Source organism: Haliotis rufescens, unplaced genomic scaffold, assembly GCF_023055435.1.
Source record: "Haliotis rufescens isolate VD_foot unplaced genomic scaffold, xgHalRufe1.0.p SCAF_4, whole genome shotgun sequence".
NCBI classification, from domain to species: domain Eukaryota; kingdom Metazoa; phylum Mollusca; class Gastropoda; order Lepetellida; family Haliotidae; genus Haliotis; species Haliotis rufescens.
In genome coordinates this window covers 36,343,081-36,365,157 of record NW_025964112.1, presented here as the reverse complement: position 1 = coordinate 36,365,157, position 22,077 = coordinate 36,343,081, and the positions used below count along the sequence as shown (strand labels likewise).

Below are 22,077 nucleotides of genomic sequence, written 5' to 3'. Positions count from 1 at the left end.
GAAGGGCCATTACTCGTAATAGCCACTGGTGGCGCTACGATCCAGTCCAGGAATTCCAGCCTAGTTCGACAAGGATGGAAACTGGACTTTTAAAGTCAGTTAACTCCCTTGCCTCGGGAAGATGTAGTTAAACATGAACAGCCCGCTAAGACTCCGAGCCGACCAGTCCTTGTTTTATCCCTTTAATGCTGAGCGCCAGTCAGGGTTACAAGAACCATCTTTTAACGTCTTTTGGTATGACGAGGACCAGGATCAAAACCCGGACCTCCAGGTGGACGATTCACCACTAAACCATGGAGTTCATCAATTTGGGGATTCAATTGATTGAAGTGAAATGGTATGGATTCAATCAAACTTGCATTTCCTCAATTTGGGGATTGAAGAGTAATGGTATGGGATTGGCATCATTGTTAATTGCAATTTGAATGGCCTACTTGGGACCACATCGTTGGAGATTATGTTCCACCATGTGTGCAAAGGCAGGGATCCAAGTCAGGTGTGGTGTTAATGTTCTTGTTTATGAATATATAGTATTACAAACGTTAAACACTGTTTACTATACATTTTCAGCTTTTTGTAGCTATCCTGTATCAATTTTACAACTGAATGCATTTTTTCTGGTTTACAAACGTCTATTGAAACGCTTAAAACAAAGTTGAACATCTGACCTCTTAAACTGTTCTTTAATAAATGTATGGGAGATTTCTTTATCAAAATGAGGTAACAGTCATACGTAGATCTATATAGAGACGTATGTGTAGTTCAGGATTCCAGGTGTTTATTGTCTAAATGTTTCAAGTGATGAGACCTTGCTGATCAGTTAGTTTTCTGTGTGCTTCACTATCAGGCACACCATGAAGTTCATTCGTCACCACTCGCCCCTTTCCGTAACCTGCAAGAAGACTTGTCCCCCTATCGATGAATGTCATGTGCGAAAATATGACAAACCAATCAGAATGTGCGTATGATTTCAAGGGCTTCGTCAAAGTATCCCTCAGAAATAATTTTTGATTTTACATATGTCATGCATCTAAAAATATACCCAAGACACAGTTAAATGTGTTCAATCATACTGTATAATTCTGCACGTCCCGATGTGCTTTAAATTGCATCTGAAATATATATAATATATCGGGAAATATATGTGAACCATTACGCAACGAATTGACAATTGTTTTAGGTATGCCCGTTTGCGCTAAGACGGAACCCGGTCGCAAAAATGGCCACGACTTGGTCACGAATGCATGAAGTTCCCAAATCCAATCTTGTCGTTGAGCATCAACACAGCTTCTAAAAAAAATAATCCGACTCCTACCAAAAAACACCACAAAACACATATTATTTAGTTACTGGTTTTATTTCAACCATTGCTAACATATAGTTTAGAAACAGACACCTAGCTACATCCATACATCGCCCAACTGTTACCAGTCAGTCTTCCACTCTCGCCCACCTCACTAAAATCACAAGCGTAAGCCAGGAGAAGTATACACAAACTGTACAGAGATCTTCATCTTATAATCTTACTTTTTACAAAAGTTGCTAGAACCAGCAAGAGCTTACAAAGGCTTCCATTTACACTATGTACAATAGTAGCTTCATAGGTTGCACATTGCATTGGTTGTGGAGCAGTATCTCAACCAAATCAAACAACACTGAACATCAGAGTAGCTTGAGTCACATCGACTTCTCCATACTGGGAGCTGACATAATGACCTTGCACTGGGGAAACATACCATGGGCTATATTACACATTTGCACTTATCAACGATTAATGTTTTTTGTGTACAATGATATTGAAAATGGCAACATTGACAAAATGTAATTTAACATGATGGCTTAGGAATTACAATATATGGGTGGCTCAGTCGGAATGGAAATGATATGAAAGTACCGAACTGACAAACTCAGTATTAATTTTGAAGAGGAAAAGTATATTAGTCACTATGTAGTTTACTTCAAATGGTTATGAAATACACATGTATAATAGTCAATATTAGTCAAAAGCAACAACTTGGTGGTTTTATTTTCAATATATCAATTCAGTGATCCAAAGGAGGTGAGGAAGCAGAAAAGTCTCAAAAGGTTGAACTACTAAACAATTGGAAACATAAAAAAATTATCAGCGACAAACGCAGGGACCCGTTACAGCAGATAATACCAAGGTCAAAGCCCATCACAATCCATAGGAGCGAACAATTGTGTAATTTACTCATACCCCACTCGTTTCATGGACTGATCATAATTAAGCCAGAAGGGGGGATGGTCCTTGAGAGCAGGCTCCTTTTGTATTTGAATCCAGGAGACCCTAATTTTAACATCAGGGTCATGAGGGCCCCTTGGCTATCATACTAAATTTCAAACACTGGCATGCAACCAAGTACATGACCAAACTGACCACCATTTGGCAGAAATTCTTACTGGAAATTAAGTTGGCTAAATTATGCTTTTCAACTGATCATTCTTGGTTATTTAAAAAGAAGGAAAACAACTTTCATACATGACTCATGAGATATGTTCCAGATATACTGTGCCAAAAAGGGGTAAGAAGGAAAGTGAGTTGAAGTTCAATGCTTCTTTTAACAGTATTTCAGTTGATCAGCATGTGGGAGGACATCCTTGAAACCCATCTACATAACATTAGCATGGACACTGATGCTGACAAACCAAGCATCACGATCAAGAATAATCTGTCAAACTTCACTTCATAGTTGACCAAGCAGAAAGAATTTCAACTAGCTTAAAGGCTACCCACAAAATAAAAAACTGATGGGCTACCAGGCTAGCATGAAGTTGAACCCCTTACAAAAACCACTAACTTTTGAGACATTTCTGCTTCTATAGTGCAGGATTATATGGCAATATTGTCGAAAATAAATTATGGACAAAGTCACTACATAGAAATATGAAATACTGGAAGAACAATAGTGCCATTTCAAGTCATCTTGAAGCTGTGAGGATGCACCAAAACTACCATATCATTTAAAATACAAACATGCTTCAATATTGAAGAAATGAGTTCCAGTGATGTATAAACCTGATCTAATAATCTGTATTGTGAAAAGCATCCTGTGTATATCAATACCATGTCACTAATAATAATAACAATAATTCAGATGACCTCGAGTGATAACAGAAGTCCTGACGACAATTGGATGCTACAGAAAATTTAGTTGTGTATCAGTTTTGTTTTGAAGAATCATGTGCTTAAGACATTGCCCTCAAATCCACATTTGGCACAATGGAAAGATTACAAATGATCCAAATACATTCTCCTACCATACAGCCATCACAATCCTCCCACAGCAATCATTTTACTTCTGTTTGTTCCCATGAACAAAAGGATGCAGAAAAAAAGATGTGACAATCGGATATTGTTCAGCTGTCACACAAATAAGCACACTTAATTAATGTGAAAACAGACATCTGTATTTCCACCTTTGGTTATTTCAGAGTCTAGTGTACCAAAAAGAACAAAGTCTAAACAGAATTCAATTAAATAGATCTTTAATTCTAGTTTTGACCACTAATCACTAATACATGTTAATGTACAAGACATTGCTTCAAGAGGAAACTTGATGCAATATCTATTTTTGAAGATAACCGCTTATGCAACCAGATCACTTAGAGTTGGAACAAAACGTTGAAGGAGTTGAAAGTGAATCATAACCAATGTCAGGTGAAACAGGTTCTCTTGAGTTAACAAAATGTAGTCAAAGGTGTCTTGTCTAAATCCCATCCACAATATTCTTCATAAAGTATCTGGATATATAATTACTCACATTAAGAACATTTCTACAGGATTTTCAAACAAATCAAAGTTATATCAAATGATTTTGAAATAAAAAAATTCTAAAAAGATTGAAATAATTCAATTCCCTTTGAAAATATGGGGAGGAGGGGGTAGTGAAAAAATAATCCCAAAAATCTGCCAAACTTGAAACACGGACAAGTATAATGGATATAACTGTTAACTGGTAGAACTCTTTGGAAAATGGCAATCCACTCAAACTTGTCAGTTAGAGATTAACCTGTATAAATAAATTACATGTTGCGATGCCAGCCAGGATCAGCACTGGGGAAGGGATGCTCCAGCCGCTAGCCAGCACAGATAGCACAAACAGACCAGAAAGGTTAAAAGTTACTTTCTGCCACGCTTAGCTAGGTGTCTTGTACAGACCCGTGCTGAGTCACACCCATAAATAGCAGCAGCAGCCATCGAAATAAACATATCACTAGCACAAGAAATGTAATCAAATAACAAAGTCTGGTGAGTCCACTGTTGGTCTGCAAGTCCAGAAATTATGTAAAAGATGCTGGTTTGTTTCACTGCTGAAGAACAACGCAACAAGAATTAAATTAAAAATCTAAAACAACTGGGCTGTGTAGATATAGGTTCCTGTTTGGTGGGTGGTCATGTGGGTGAGGCTGCATCCAGTTTTATTGTTCTACGTGTTACTGCTGGAAGGCGTCAATGATGGCACAACTACACAAACAGCCCATATCAGATTGGGCATTTAACATTTGTGATTAGTACAATGACTTTAACGGATGAAACTTGGTGCAAAACATTCTTAATGAGGCGAGGAAAGAGGAAAAAACATACAAAATATGCTTCAATTGCAACTAAGTGAGTGCTTAATGCCTGGTCAGCAATTTTGCAGCTATTTGCACCATGAGCAACTGGTTGGTAGGCAAATGTTGAGCTTATTGTACACTGACATCTCCTTGCTTATTAACATCTTTGGTTCAAGTTTCTCAGTGCACAACATAAGACGAACAATTCTTAATAAATCAACAAACATTAATCAAAGCATAACCTTAACATATATCTTGGACGCTATGCTGCAGCCTTCACCTCTGACCTATTACCCACAGACCTCTTCTACAAGAAGCCCTTCCAGTCTAACAGTGTTCCCAGTTGCACTTCGACACATATGACTGTCGACTCCCGACCCACAACATACGACTGCTACTTTTCTCAACTCTAGGGTTGATAGAAGCAGTCAGGAGCTTCAGAACAGCGCTCGTCTGGACATGCTGGACATGCTTGACCTCTGACCCCTTCCCTCAGTCCTCAGCTCAGTGTCAGGATGGTAAGAATGTTGTACCCGGCTTCAAGTTGTCAATTTCACTTATTTGTTTATCCAAAAACAGTATCCTGAAACACAAGATGTTCATATCTGAATTTTTCTGTAACTTATTAACTTAAGATCATTTGTCAAATAAAACTGATACAACACAGAAGCTGACATTTCCTTAGAGAGGCCTGTTCCAAATCAGCATGTCATTGTGACCAGAACAAATAATTACTCATGACAATACAACAAGTTTTAATGATCATAAACATCAACTCAAGTAGTTTCAACAATCCATCATCCGCCTCAGTTCTTAGGGAGGTAACCTGAATTACCTCCCCTTCCAATATCAGTCGACGACAAAGTCCTATCAAGCTCAGGTCTTACTGAAGACCAATATGGCATAAACAAACAATATCTTTGAGTTGAGAACCAAGTTGGTGGCCTAAGGTGTCATCTCAAATTTATTTGCATAAACATCTGAATTTGATGTACTCTTGAGGACAATTCATGCACTTCTATAAAAAGTATTGATCAAAACCTCTTGTAAAGCCAAATTGCAACACTACACAGAGTCAAAAGATCCAGAATCTTCTAAATCTTCTAAGAAGTTGCATCAGCAGCCATGTAGATGTGAACATTTGCCAAACAATTTGATTTTCAATAATGGAAATGGCCATTTCCTGTAGTTGCAACCAAAATGTGTTCAACTGATGTAATATATCCAGACTCTGACAATTTTACTGTATTTGCAAAATATTCCAACCTTTGTTCATGTAGTGTGGACTGTATCTCAGCCACCCGCACAAGGGAGCGAGCTTTCTTCAGTTCCACCGACACCTGACTACAGTGAAGACTTCCCACATTAAGTGCTTCCTCCATGTAACGATTGGCCTGAAACAGAAAAATATGGATGTCAAGAAGGGCTTAAAATCTTAGAGGTTATACAGTTACAAAAAAAGCTACAACATCAATATGACTTGAAATATAAAGGGTTTCATATTCTTAAGCACAAACTGATTGTTTTCTAAAATGTCATTAAAAGTCCACAATCTTCATGGTGTATTGCATAGAGCATCTGCCTGGAAGATCTGTGTTTCTATCCCTGGCCACTTCATACGAAAAGACTCTTAAAGATTGCACTTTTTGTTACCCTGCCACTCTGTATAAAGGGGATAAAACAATAGGGCTGAAACGATATCCCGGGACACCGATGCATCGCGATTCACTCCATACGATACGGTGTGCGATTTGTGAGGTGCTGAATCTCGATTTTTCACGATACGTTTTTTTCAAAGACGTATATATGTACGTCTTGTATTTTGTAATAAACTTTTATCACGGATACGTTTTAAATGTGTTTTAACTCTTTCAATGCCGTAGGCCGCTAAACCGGCCAAGAAGCATCGAGTCCCTAGGGTCCGTAGGCCGGTTAACCGGCCAAGCCATAGTCACGTCAAAATAGTATATAGTTTTAAGAACCTACCTGTCATACCATTCATTTATTAAATCTATCACATCTCACAATGTCTGAAATACGTATTCTATTTCAATTTATCATTTTTTATCGATAGATTAAAAAGTTATTCACTATTTCCCGCAATGTCATTGAAAATATAATTCTCGGACTCACACTTCGACAACGGGTGCACATCGAACATGTCAAAGAGCAAAACAAAGACGTTTCAAGCAAATCTTTAAATATGTTATACAAAGTGATAAATAAATGCAATAAAAATATATCTAAAAGTGGTCAAACTTACAGCTAAGTTATTATTTCCATCTTTTCATGCGATCGCGTGTAATGTTAGTCAAATGACATCTCGGCTTTCGTCGCCTCGATTTCTCGGCTCGGACACGATGTTCAATGCCAAAATATATGCATGAAAAATCTTTGTCACAGCTTGTAACCTAAAATGATACATCCACGAAGCTCCATATTTTTAATATAGATCGCGATTTCCTGCTTAAAACGTTCAGAATAACACGATTTAACCAAAATATTTCGTAAAAATCTGAAATTCATCGTACACGAGGATTTGTAATTTGATTGCCTGCCTCAAGTCACGTGCTCAATTTGACCAATCATGAACCTTGTAGCAGATTTCGACAAGAAAGCGTCGTTAGAAACAATTTGTTATCCAATGAAATCTGATGTTATAGCAACGAAAAGACTCCAGGCAATGTCACGAGCGTGTAGATGAACAAACAAGCTTTCTTCGACGAACGTGTTATTCATACGAAGCTTTCAAAAACGGAGGTATCTCTTCATGTTACTGAGCGGACAGCCGCTGTTATCCGGAAATGGGTGAAAACAGATACTATTCATAATTCTTTTAAAAATATTTTAAAATAAATAAATAAATAAATAATGAAAATAAAAAAGAAATGATAAGTAGATCTTTTGAAATCTTATATTTGCCCCAAATCGTCAAATTTTCGCTTCTTTGGTCCTTAATTTGGACGTTATGAATGTGTTAGCTTACATTTTTTATAATTTACAACGAACTTAATTAAGTTGTCAATGCATTATTTAAATAATGTGATAAACATAACTTTCATATTTATAAACACCAGGATTAGACCTTTCAAATGTTGTATAACATGGCTGTTGCTATAATTGTTTTTAATTGTCTTTTGCCTTTATACATGAAAATGGCAAATCATTAGTTACTGGACACTGGTACATTTAGTATTTACTCCTACCATCTAGTCACAACTCACAAATATGTAGGACTGTTACTTTTGTGTTTGCTAGCCATTACATGGAAATCACAGATGATTTATTAAGTTAAATTACTCATTACAGTATATATTTTATGACTCATGAACATTCATTCACTTTCATTTAATTTTTCATTTTAATAAACTAAGTTATATTCATTTATCTCTTGTCTTCTCTTGTCACAATATGTTTCGTAGCGTATCGACATACGTATCGAATCGTGATGTAAGTATCGAGATACGTATCGTATCGTGACTTAGGTGTATCGTTGCAGCCCTATAAAACAAGGACTGGCCTTCTCTGGCGTTGGTAAACTGTGGCATGGTATTTCAGTGGGCTAGCAACATAAAACCTGCACAAGTCTGGACTGATACAAGCAGCCATACACATGTGCATGCACATCACAACATAAGTGACATAATCTTGGACGTAATGTTAAACCCCATTTAACTGTCACTACAAATATCAACCTTCCAGAAATATTTGTTCACCTGACAAGCTCCTCCTTACACTACATCCCTATCAGTAAAAGACCTTTGGTGCCACATCTTTTCAGCACTCTGCTGTGGTGCTGTGGTACTGTGGTGCTGTGGTGTTATGAGCCCTTTCATTAACCACCTTCACATCCCGACTGAAGACTGACATTTTTTTACTGTGTTTGTATGCATGAGGCGTGGAGTTACAGGGCTTACAAGTGGCATTATTATAACTTTTTTAAACCAATATCATACAACTGCTCAGGTGCCACTTGTTGCCCAAAAAATGACTGCAGTGAAATGAATGTGGCCACAACTAATGTAGAGCTTATCTTACCTGACGTTCAGCATGATCAGCCTGCCATCCCAGGACGTGACCAATAAGTTTCTCATTGTAGTAGTTGCTGAGTGACGGTGTCAACTCAACAGAGTTATCTTTCTTGATGGATGCTCCAGAGAGTGCACTCGTGGCAACAGGGAGGTTCTGAGAACTGGTGGTACTTGTAGTGGGGCTGTGACTGAAATCATCACAAACAGTTGCAATTTTAAATTTTATGATAAATTACACTAAAGCATTTTAATTCAACCAAACAAAACAAAAACAACTTTCCTAACTTGAACATCTCAGTTTGAGTACAGTTTGACTGAAAAGTTGAGATCGGTCTCTGTCTTTGCCATACTGTCATTTTCAGATACATGTTTTGAGCTAATTTTATAATGCAAACCACTTCGCCCATATATCAATACATTAGAAATCTTGCAAAACATACTGTAAATCTTGCAATGAAAGTATTTTTTCCTTTCAGTAGAAAGGGTACAAATGTAAAAGACTTTTTCAAAGATGACCACTTCAAGCATGAAAAGAACTACAGAAGAGCTGAGATTACATACCATGGACTGACATCCGAAATAGGGCTATCGTGTCCCCCTCCACCTCCGTTCTCTGGGTTGGGGTAGTGGGAGGACGAGGATGTAGCCGAATGTTGCGGATGTTGCTGGTTACCTTGGTTATGTTTCTGCAGTTGATGTGATTGTTGTTGTGGATGTTGTTGAGGACTGGAGTGTTGTTGGGGGAGATTGTTTTGTGCCCCTGCAGCAGAACATGAGAACTCATAAGCACAAAAAAGAAGAAGTCTTTGCATATTATGGATCTAACAGAATACTTCAAAGAACAGGGAACTGAACAAGTGTCAACACTGAACCAAAGATTAATCAAATTAAATGTCCTGTTACACATTGTACATGCATAACTCTTGTTTTCCTATATTTGCTCCAAATTGCTCATAATTAAGATCAAGTCATATCTTTGAAAAAATAATAATTTCCTATCACATATTTGTTAAATGGTGTAATGTTATGAGTCCAAGTACATTTTACACCACCTATTATATGTAACACATTTTGTTATTCAAACACTTACAAAACAAGCATCCAAATACAAAACTCTTGGAGATAGTAAGGTCTATAGAGTGTCAGAAATTCTTAAACGAAACTGATAACTTTTCATTTGTGTACATGTGTGAGTATGGTTTTACGCCGCTCTTAGCAATATTCCAGCAACATAACGGCGGGGAACACCAGAAATGGGCTTCACAAACTTTCCCATCTGGGGAATTGAGCCCGGTTTGGACGTGATGAGCAAAAGCTTTAACCATTAGACTACCCCCTTGGGTAAAAAAAGGAACAAACCTTTTTCTATTTGGGTGATTAGGTTTTATGACCACAATAGGAGGCAAAAACAGGTAGTGACTGCATACAAAGAAATGGTTACTCCGCAAACATTAAGTCAAATTAGAGAAATGGGAAACAATATTTCCTGTTACCTAAAAATTCAAAGACAAGCTCAACATCAACTAGATTTGCAAAATTAAATAAATTTTGTTATTAAGAACAGAAAAGCATAAAAAACCAAAATGTCATCCATTTGTAATCACTTATATCATCACTGATAGATAAAAGTAGCAAAACTCAACAAAGAATATAATTATCACATTTGATATCAAGAAAAGTAAGATTTTGATCCACAGTAATGAACTTTTCTGAAAAAACAAAAAAACAAAAAACAATTTCTATGACAAACTCAGGCAGAAAGAGAACCGAAGGATAAATATAAGATCTTGACTAGCTAGACTACAGAAGTATACACTACACTAGATGACAACTTACAATTCTGTTGGGTGCGAGCTATGTGCATGTTGAGAGCCTCCTGTAACTTCTGTAAAGTCTGCAGGGCAGCTGGAAGACACAGATGTACAGGGTAACCTCTGTCTTACACCCTTGTCAACTAGCCTACTACTTAAAACCTTTCACATCGGAGACAGGGATATATTGTGGATTCCAAATAAAGTGACTTTGACAGACAAATTGGGAAAAATGCTATTTTATTTAAATTTGCATTTGAAATATTTTAAATTTTAACACTGAATAATGTAAAAAACTAAGGATTAAGTGCCTTCACTTTTAATGGCAATGAAATTAGTGAAACATAAGTCACCCCTTCAAAGCCATAACATTAGTTATAAATATAGTAACATGAATTGGGAATACTTTTTCTCAATTTGGGAATTTAACTGATATTTGCTGCAGACTTGTTGCCAACTATTGACCTCTGAGCAGGTCCGGTTAAATTCCTGGTATAAAATATTCTGTTGACTACATAACATGCATTCTACTACCACACAGTTCTTTTAGATTGCTTTGAGTAATAATTCCGCTGCATGTCACAGTTGTCAAGACAGCCTGTAAAGTCTATTTTTACACATTTTTGAAATACCATATCAATCTTGATAGTAAGGCTGGGATATTATACACAATTTATTACTTTAAAGAGAACATACAGAAATTTAAAGACCCAGCAATGTTGTTTTGTATTGAGGCAATCATAATACAGTTGACAGTGGTAAGTAAAGTGCTGAATCAGTGAATAGTCGCTGCATGACTTTAATGGATGACAGCAGGGGTCCGGAAATCGTCATATGCGCCGGACATGTCCGATTGGGAATCTCAAATGTCCGGTTTAAAATATTGCTTACCAGACTTTTAAATTTTTTTGTCCGGACATTTTAAAAAGTATTGTCCGGACATTCTTAAATTTTGAAAGGACATGATCAACAATTAGGACTGAGCAGTTTCTGTCTGCAGTTGTAACACAATGAAGTTAATCTACACTGACAAGCTTTTTTTGTTTTGATTGCTGTAAAAATACATCGTACCTACATGCTAGTCCAATCGGTCAATCACTGTAATAGGCAATAAACTGAGTTGACACAGATTAATCGACTATTAACTACTGAGAACATCTTGTTAATTTGAGTGAAAGGTGTTTACAACTGTACATAAATACCTTGCATCATCGATGTACCTCATTATCCTCACAATGCTATGATACGTAACCTCAGACAAGAAGCGAAAGCGTGACGACAGCCAGTCGACCGATGCAGATCAGTCGAGCGGATCTGCCAAACCCTTAAAGTCTGGACGATCATTTTGTAAGTCGTGGCTAACGTCTTTCACTTGGTTGACATACAATGAGGATTTGCAGATTTTATTGTTTTCAGTAGCTAGTCGTATATTGAATCTTGATTGACCGCCATTTTGCTTTCTGTGACGATCGATAGTCAAATTTTTTTATGGTCAATAATTAAGAACAGATGAAAAAAGTATTCAAATAATTATTGCTATCAAAGATATTTTAGTATTTGTGATTATATTATCTATCTTGTTTTTAAATAATCTTTAGTTATTTGAAAAAACTTTTATTCTGTGAGGTCACGTGATAACCAAATATGGGATAATAGTCTCGATCCAAATGTTACAACGCGTACACTTGAGCAGACTCATGAATATTAATTAGACCATTCACTACGTTAACAGATCGTTATTATAACAGAAACAAAGGTATGTTTTCCATGTACATCTAAAATGTATATCTAAAATGATATTTTTTGTTATTAATTGTCCGGTGAATTAACAATTTAAATTAAAACAATTCATAATTGGTTTTATTATGAATACGTAACAACTTGTAATGTGTGTGAAAGGTTGTACTAAAATACGCTATTTGAAGGGGGCGTGGCCTAAATGCAAATGTCCGATTGGGATTTTATATGTTCCGGATTTTCCGGACTGTCATCCAGTACTACCAACAATTCACTGAGATACCAAAACATCACCATGGACTGTCCTTTCATGTACTATCAACAGTCTAGCTTAGGACAAATTGCTAAAGTCACAGAGTCCAGTAAAATTTCTTTCGGTCTAGCAAGCTATGCAAATATAAAAGCTATGCAAATATTAGTCCATTAAAACTTGGGGGAAAATGATACAACCATGCATTGTGAGCTTTCATGTGACGTTAAGATACAGAATACTTTTTTTCTGCATTGATACAAGACGATACATATTACATTCATATATTTATAAATAAATAACATACTACTCATTGAACGAGCCCAGTTGATTTGTTAGTTAAATATTGCGAAAATTGTTTCAATTAGTGTTCAAAATCACTACTAAAAATAGCCGCTACGAACAGGAGTCTACAGCCAGCTTTTCCTTTAGAACCTGCTCGAATATTTATAGTCATGAAGATTCGACCCGATTTGACATAAATATCTGAACCCTGATACATATCGTTTTGTGACCTTGTGTCGTTTCACCCCTAATAAACAGTAAGATCTACTGAAAATGATCTTAGGTGCCAAGTTTGGGCTAATCAACTCTGAAGCGTTTGGCACAGACAATATGATGGGGAACAGCACCCAGATTGATGTCAGTGTATTGTAACTTATGTGTTCATGGTGAATACCTAACATTTTTCAGGCAGTTGGTTGCTATACAATCTGTCTCACTATACACTGGTGTTGACTAAATATGTATCATATATTATCATACTCATAGGGACAGTGAGACATATCTTATACGCATGTGATATTCCATCATATACAACTTGAAAAACAACTTTGCACTTGTGTGATATCGAGTATGGTGCACACTTTAAGAACCCACCAACCCACCCCCCAAACACAGGGGTTGCTCATAATACATGCATTCAATGAGTTTTTTCTCCCAAATCAAATACACTACCATGAGCATGTCAACATATCCGTACTGAAGTATGCAAGTTAATCCTGTCAAAACACTATCTAGGAATAAAAAGTGTTCATTGTAAAACTGGACCTAAGTTTGTAATCTATCAGATTACCACTATTGATGCCTTGAAACAAACCATAGTTTTCAGAGGATGTTTGGTTGGTTTGTTGTTGAACACCGCACTCAGCAATATTCCAGCTATATGCTGGCGGTCTGTATAAATAATCCGAGTCTGGACCAGACAATCCAGTGATTAATATTATTAGCATCGATCCAAGCAATTGGGATCGATGACATGCATCAACCAAGTCAGCGAGCCTGACCACCGGATCCCGTGAGTCATCTTTTACGACAAGCAGAGTCACATTTTACGGCAAGCATAGGTTGCTGAAGACCTATTCTACCCCGGAATGTTGACGGTGCTTTCAGAGAATGGATTTGTAGTTTGACTTTTATTGTCAATAAGTCAACATATTGTTTTTGTAATCAAAATAAGAAGACTGCATACAGCCTCAAACATTGACCCCTCAAAGTGATCCATGTGAAAAGAATACTCTGCATTATAACAAAGTGCTATGCTTATGGTTATTATCAATTCAAATATGTATGGTAAAAGCTGCAGCAAAATTAACAATATCAAAATATTCCATTCCTGGTGAAATAAGTTACAGATACATTTTTTCTGATCTTTGCATCAAATTAAGTCATAATATTGGGCATTTTTTTTAACTGCATCACCAGTTGATCAGAGACAAAATGTGTGTACAGCCGATCTCGCTTAGTTTACAAGAAAATTACATATGGTAATCACAATCTTTGCATATAAAACAATGCCTACCATAACAAGAAATACAGCTGAAATTTTAAATCATGATGTCTAGTGACGTTTTATTGACAACTTCAAATTTTTGTAATCTCACCAGAAGCAATACGATGTAGTTTTACATGAAGAAGCAATAGCACATAACACCCATGTTCATTCCATACCCAAGAAAATAAGGAACATCATGCCAAAACTTAGCAAGTTCCATTTTCAGGTGCAGGGGTCCTTGGTCCTTGAATTTGTTGCTCTTGTATTTGAATCTACAGGTTTAATAACCTTATAAATCTTTAATTCTTAACATGAGGGTTATGACAAGAATGCCTTTTCTTCGATGTTAAATTTAGAACACTGCTTGATTTTACAAGTATTGTGATGAATGCATTCAATTTTAGCATCATATTCACGTGTCATGACAGCTAAAATTTCATCTGAGCCTAATATCTTGTACATCAGAGACGACCAAACTGACACCAAAGGTAATTAAATAGGACCAAGGATGAGCAGAAATTTGCCACATTGAAGGGTTTTGCTATATGTCATCATAAGGACTAGTGGAGTACAAATATTCACTTCAATCGTTGATATTGACCAAAAAAAAGGGTTGATATATTAACAGTATAACACCAAAAACTCCTGAGAGTGATGTCAAAGGACAGCTTCAGGCTACCAGACTTTTGGCACCAACTGTATAGAAATTGTTCTGTAATTGGTACAAGAACTACCCTACTCATCCTCAATTATCCAGTGTATCTTATCTCCATTCTATGTTAGAGATATCTAGGACCCATTCCTCGACATAGCTTCATTATGGAAGTGACATCATCATCCATATCTCACATATTACTAACTTAGCACTGAATTTCTCTCTCATCAGCTTGAAATCAACAACCAATAAAATTGCTTCTTATGAATGCAAGTTCAGAACAGATCCACATTCAACATCATGGTCTCGTGGGAACAAGCCCAGGTAAACATAACTGATTTTTTTGTCAAAAAGTTGTCTTTATATTTATGAGTATATTAACACAGGGAGCGAAGTTTTTAACAAACAAGACATTCTCCATTGTATTTGAGACGATATTCCACAAGCCGAGTTGAGTGTTCCGATGACATCGCCATTTGTTTCAACTGTGATAGAACAGTGTAAACTCATTGGCCAGCTGTTTTTAGCACAGGTTATTTAAACCAGACACAAAATGAAGCAATGGTGGCAAATGGGTCCAGCGTATTTATCATGATGTAATGAGCATAAAGTACACCAGAAAACTGAGGAGGCCTCCTAGCTCTTCAAAGCTGTCCGACCAAGGTTAGAGTGTCCTACCTGTACATGATGATGCCTTGACTCCACGTGTACTGGTGGGAGTGCTACCTGGAGAGATCTCCATGTCGTCTGCATGATTAGAATCTGGAAGCAGAAGCAATGCAATCCTTCAACAAATGTGTCTACTGAGAAGAATCATCTCTTAAATGCATCGTGAAACACTGAATACTTTGTTTCAGTTTCTTCTAACTTCATCTCATACAAATAGGAGATGACATCTTGACTTGATTCTTCTATTTTGTTTGGTTGCTGTTTACTGCCCCACTCTGCAATACTGAAGCTACATGATGGCAGTCTGTAAATAAGTCTGGACCAGACAATCCAGTGATTGACATCATCAGCATGGATCTATGAAATTGGGATATGATGACACGCATCAATCAAGTCAACGAGCCTGACCACCTGATCCTGTTAGTCGCCTCTTCTGACAAGTATAGTCGCCTCTTATGACAAGCATGTGTTTCTGAAGGGCAATTCTAACCCAGATCTTCACGGGTCTCTTCTATGAATCTTATATGATTCATTTGTTCCATTAAGAAACATTCACAGAATAGAACTTGTTTTATTTGAACCAGGCCAGAGTGAGTGAGTGAGTGAGTTGGACTTAATCCTGCCTTGAACAGTTTTCCAGTTATATCATGGCTTGTCAGCTCAGTTAATGTGGGAGGAAAGCCCAAAGTGATGCAGGTCTTAGATGTTTACCACTTTGGTGAAACCCACGAGCACAAGTGTGGTGCTGCTTCACACGTACATCACAGTGTCTTAACATGAGAAGAAGCCCTTAAAGTATGCAGGTTGTACATGTTTATATCACCTTGTGAAATCAACAAGCAAAGGTATGGCTGCCTAACCAAGGATCCCTATCAGGTTCAGTCTTGAATTCTAATCTGCGCAGCAAAAGCCTCCAGTCCATCCATCAATGTATGCACCATTGTTCGATAAAATGATTCAAAATAACTATTTTGACTTTGACTTTCAGTCAGGTGAGCTACAAACACCAAAACAAGTCCTATTCCACCGAGATATTCATGACATGGACCAGGAACTATTTACATACGCTCCAGGTAGGCGATCAGAATACATAAATGAACACAATATTTCAACTGACTGGCAGTTTGCAAAATGAAACCCTGCGTGCTCAAAAGCAGGGGTTGATAATTTATTAAAAATGTTACTTGACCAAGGTTGGTTGGTTGGTTTGTTGTTTAACGCCGCACTCAGCAATATTCCAGCTATATGACGGTGGTCTGTAAATAATCGAGTCCGGACCAGACAATCCAGTGATTGATATCATGAGCATCGATCCACACAATTGGGATCGATGACATGCATCAACCAAGTCAGCGAGCCTGACCACCCGATCCCGTTAGTCGCCTTTTACGTTGGTTGGTTGGTTCGTTGTTTAACACCGCACTCAGCAATATTCCAGCTGTATGACGGTGGTCTGTAAATTCCAGCTGTATGACGGTGGTCTGTAAATAATCGAGTCTGGACCAGACAATCCAGTGATTGATATCATGAGCATCGATCCACGCAATTGGGATCGATGACATGCATCAACCAAATCAGCGAGCCTGACCACCTGATCCCATTAGTCGCCTTTTACGACAAGGAGAGTCACCTTTTACAGCAAGCATGGGTTGCTGAAGACCTGTTCTACCCCAGAATCTTCACGGGGCGCCTTTTACGACAAGCATAGTCACCTTTTACGGCAAGCATGGGTTGCTGAAGACCTATTCTACCCCGGAATCTTCACGGGTCTACTTGACCAAGGGCAAGTATGACCAACATTTTTACTTGCATGTCTTAAAATGCATTTGCCCAAAATCCAGTTATTATGTTATTAGCAAAATGTTACAATTACAGAAATGAGAATCAGATACCCAAAGGTAGCATTTTAGCGAGGGATCACTGTAGTGGATGTTCCACGAACTTTAGTCGACAGGGAATGGATACATATATCATAAATGTCATACTCGGACTCGTTAAAAGTCATCTTTGTTGTAGTTTGACTATGTGTCAACAAAGTTTTTGCGATTGAGTGCATGTGTTACTGATGTATTCAAATAATATATTTCATCAAAACTAGGCCTAACGAAGCTTCAACAGTCAGCACTAGACCTACCTCGCGTTATAAATTGTAAGAAATGTAGTCAACTGTCCGTCATTCAATTTCCAAGAAGCATGCGTCATATATGGAAGCGTTACTATGATTTATCAATGACACAAGCCTGGTTATCATTGTTGACCTGCCTGACATCGAGGTGTATTAATCCCACTGGTTGACTTGTGTAACTGTATGCAAATAAGATTGCCAGTGTGGGACACTAGCAAAATATTAGCCAATGAAATACCGTAACATGATCACATGAAACCCAGTTAATTTTGTGTGCTCTACTTGTCCATGGGCATGCTAGAAAAACTATATCACTCGCTTGGCGTCTAAACCTTATTTATTGGTATTTTTTAAGCCCTGAAAAGGCTAACAAGGAGCATCTTAGTTTCATACTGCCTTTTCCCCAAAACAGAATCTACACAATATATTAGATACAGACAACTTGTAACATCACAGTTTTAAGTTCATATATTACCTCACACTGGTTCAAGATTAAAGGCCACCACAATATAAAAGTATAATTATCAAATCACAGCATATCTGTTACAAATCTGAACATGGGTGATGCACAATATTCATTTAATTGATGTTATTGGTGGGTTTGTTTGATGAGGCAGTTTCATCAGGACACATGCTTATGTCAAGGCAATGGTAAAGTGCCAGGAAAACTGAACAATTACCGGCTAGTTTACTGTTTTGTAGAAACCATTAGGGCTGCAACGAATACACTATGAGGCGAATACAATTCGTATCATGAATATTGGGAAACAAATAAGAATATTAATTCACGAATACAGTAACAAGTCAGCAGTTGATGTATTGTTTGGTATGTTCAGTGAAGCAATAACAACAAAATATTTGACATGGTTTGTTAATTATTAAAATATTATAAATTTCTATACTGCACTTATCCAGGTACTAGTATCTGCTCAAATGCGACAATGACCAGTGACCACAATACTGTCAAGTATAAGAGTGTTGTCTTTTGAAAAATCTATGCATATAATATGTTCTTATGGATATTTTTATGTTAATGCACATGATTGCATATTCATAAATATTTGATTCCAGTGGCCACGAATAACGAATTCAATTCATGAATGGATACAGTTCGATTCATCGAATACGCGAGTGAATCTTAACAGCCCTAGAAACCATGATAACAGCTTATACACCATCATCATTGCCACCATGACAAATTGCCTAATGTAACATCAGGGATAATTCTAGGGGGAGCCCCTAAATCTGAAAAAAAGGCCCACATTTTCAAATTTGTTTGTTAGTTTGTTGTTTAACGCCGCACTCATCATATTCCAGGTATATGAAGGCAGTGTGTAAATAATCGAGTCAGGACGGGCCAATCCAGTTATTGACATCATGAGCATTGGTCTTCCGGTTGGGATCTGATGACATGCGTCAACCAAGTCAACGAACCACCCGATCATGTTAGTCGCCTCTTACAACAAGCATAGTCGCCTTTTACGGCAAGCACGGGTTGCTGAAGACCTATTCTACCCCGGATCTTCATTTTCAAATACAATGGGGCATTTTAACATTGTCCTGTATGGGTGTACTTCTGGAACATTTGAAATTATAACATGAAGGGCCCATGTCAGAAAATTCTTAGAGTGAACATAACATAAACATAAACAACAACAACAACAACATAATAATAATGATGATAATGATGATGATAATGATAATAATAGTCCACTTATATAGACAATACACAATGTAAGCTCAATGCACACAAGAAAGGTTTCAGTTCTCTCAATGAAGGCAAGCTTGCAATGTACAAGTAGAATTTTGGATTTGAATTTTGCAGGCTTCAAATTTATCATTTGTTTCAGATGTTTTCATTGGAAATTTAATATGGGACACATCTTCAAAATATAGAAATGATGTCAGTGTACCCGTTTGGAGGTAAATCTGTGCTTTGGACCATTATTTGTGACTGTCCGTCCCTGTGGACCAGCAAACAAATTACTGAATACATTGTAGTTGAACAAAATATCGGTGATAATCAAATAAAGAATATTTTTCGAACGAAGTCAGCTTGTCTTTTATCATGAGGGTTTCCCATTGTTTATTCTTGGTGCAAGAAAATAACATTTTGCTTTGCTTTGAGGTTAAATATCTATTTGATCTCGAACCAAAGTGAAATATTCCAAAAAAGAGAGAAAATAGTGACTGAACTTTATGTGAAAGACTTGTAGATCTATGAGAGATAACTTCAATGAATTTGTCAGCCATGAACATACACAGCATTGAACATGATGTTAAAAGAATTAAAGCCACGTAATTTTCATATGTTGTTTCATTTGTTCAAAGATGGGACTGACAAAAATTTGTTTAAGGTCTGGTAATTTTTAGAGTTGCAAGTCCACTGTCAAAAGCCAAAGCCAAAAGGAAAACTGCATGTATAATGAGTGAGTTGGGTTAATTGCAATGTATGCATCATGCCAATTCAGTAACAAGCGTATAGTTGACAAAGTCATCTATATCCCCCGCCCATTTTAACATGTTATGGTCCCAAACCAGGTAACTGACCCAACATTTCTCTTAGCCCATTTCAAAATAGCTGCAATGGAAATTCTAAAATAAACATTTCTAAAACTCCTTAATATAAAATGGCACTAGTTCAATATGCGGTTTATATATAGACATGCAATGTTTGGCAAGGAAATATTTAACAGTTTATTTGTTATACTACTTAAGTAAACCAATCCTATATTAAAACTTAAATCCAACTTGTTGTCATGGAAACAAACAATAAAAAATTCTAAAAGTGCTAATTATCAAAAGGCACCAGTTCAGTATGTGCCTGGTAGACATGCAAAGTTTTGTAAGAAAGTATTCAACGGTTTTTGAGTTACACTCTGGAAACGAACACCACCCCTGTAGAACCTAAGTCCAACTTATTGCCATGGAAACGTGAACAAAAATAATTCTAAAATTCCTAAATAGCAAGAGGCACCAGTCCAGTATGTGTCTGATAAACATGCACAGTTTTTGTTGGAAAGTATTGAATGGGTTTTGAGTTATGCTCCGGAAACAAACTCTACCCTATAGAACCTAAGTCCAACTTGTTGCAATGGAAACATAAACAATAAAAATTTATAAAATTCCTAAATAGCAAAAGGCACCAGTTCAGTATGTGCCTAGTAGACATGGAAAGTTTTGTAAGAAAGTATTTAATGGTTTTTGAGTTACGCTCTGGAAACGAACACCACCCTTATAGAACCTAAGTCCAACTTGTTGCCATGGAAACGTAAAAAATATTTTTTTTTTATAAAATTCCTAAATAGCAAAAGGCACCAGTTCAGCATGAGTCTGATAGACATACAAAGTTTCATAGAGAAATATTTAACGGTTTCTGAGTTATGCTCCGGAAACGATTTCAGGACGGACGGACGGACGGACGGACGGACGGACGGACGCACGCACGCACGGAACCCATTTCTATATCCCCCGCCAACTTCGTTGGGGCGGGGGATAAAAAGAAAAGAGACTAAATCATCACAAATATTCAATATCCAAATACTGGTAATACTTGTCCTCATTGAATTAGGTTTAAAATAAACCAGTGATCTACAGTGGATACATGTCAGAAAGTATGCTTCAATATCTCATCGAATTAATTTGAATAAGTAATTATCACGATTATACAGTTTTTTGGATGCAAATCTTTTTGTCCACACATACAAATTATGAATGGACACAAATACTATACATTGCGAACTCTTGGAAATGCAAAAAGGTTCAACAGTGTGAATTAAATAGAACTAATCAAAACAAAATTCCATGTTATATAAAACACTGAAATTCCACAGTGTCAATGGTTGATTTTCTTCCATAATTGCAATCCTAATCAAAAATTGGCTAAACATGCTGCAGGCTTCTGAGAATGTGCAATGATTAGACATTCTTGGAAATCATGAGCATCATTAGCACTAGCCCATGCCATTTTCACTAATGTTAAAGGTATCTAAGGGCCATCATCTGAGGGGTTGATACTGTATGTTATTACTAATCAAAATGTTGAGAAATGTTGTCAATACATGTTATCAGTCTGAGTCCAGTACAAATTTGTTCAGGCTAGTAAGCTCAGCTAGAAATAGTCCACATAACACTAAATTCTACAGCAAGTGATGCTAAGAGCCATGTTCGACTTGCAGTCTCAAATGTTTTTAGCACAGGCTACTATCAGATAGTTCATACAGTGTTTGAAAAAAGGAGGTCCTGGTCCATGAAGTCTAAGCTAGTTGGCAAATTACCACTTCCAAAAATGAAGATGCAAATAGCACAGAGTGAAACAAGTATGTTCAGCACCACTTTCCAGCGTAAGAAATTGGCACTAGTCCTATAGTCCTTGCCAAACTGCCCAATGGTAAAGGTACCGTATATCGCTGTGTATAAAGAACCCCACGTATAAGACGACCCCCCT

At 37.0% G+C, this 22,077-nt stretch overlaps 1 protein-coding gene across 1 annotated transcript in view; it reads right to left on the bottom strand.

The window, feature by feature from the left end:
• Positions 1–1,338: 1,338 nt before the first annotated feature.
• The window catches only part of LOC124134708 (WW domain-containing adapter protein with coiled-coil-like), a 35,186-nt gene continuing 14,447 nt past the window's right edge, over positions 1,339–22,077 (bottom strand). The window contains exons 8-13 of the mRNA XM_046499743.2: positions 15,515–15,598; positions 10,446–10,514; positions 9,171–9,369; positions 8,617–8,797; positions 5,845–5,972; positions 1,339–5,161 (exon numbers count right to left, since the gene is read on the bottom strand). Of these exons, the coding sequence (XP_046355699.2) occupies positions 5,089–5,161; positions 5,845–5,972; positions 8,617–8,797; positions 9,171–9,369; positions 10,446–10,514; positions 15,515–15,598 (734 nt within the window). The 3' untranslated portion in view covers positions 1,339–5,088. The remainder of the gene's footprint in view (positions 5,162–5,844; positions 5,973–8,616; positions 8,798–9,170; positions 9,370–10,445; positions 10,515–15,514; positions 15,599–22,077) is intronic.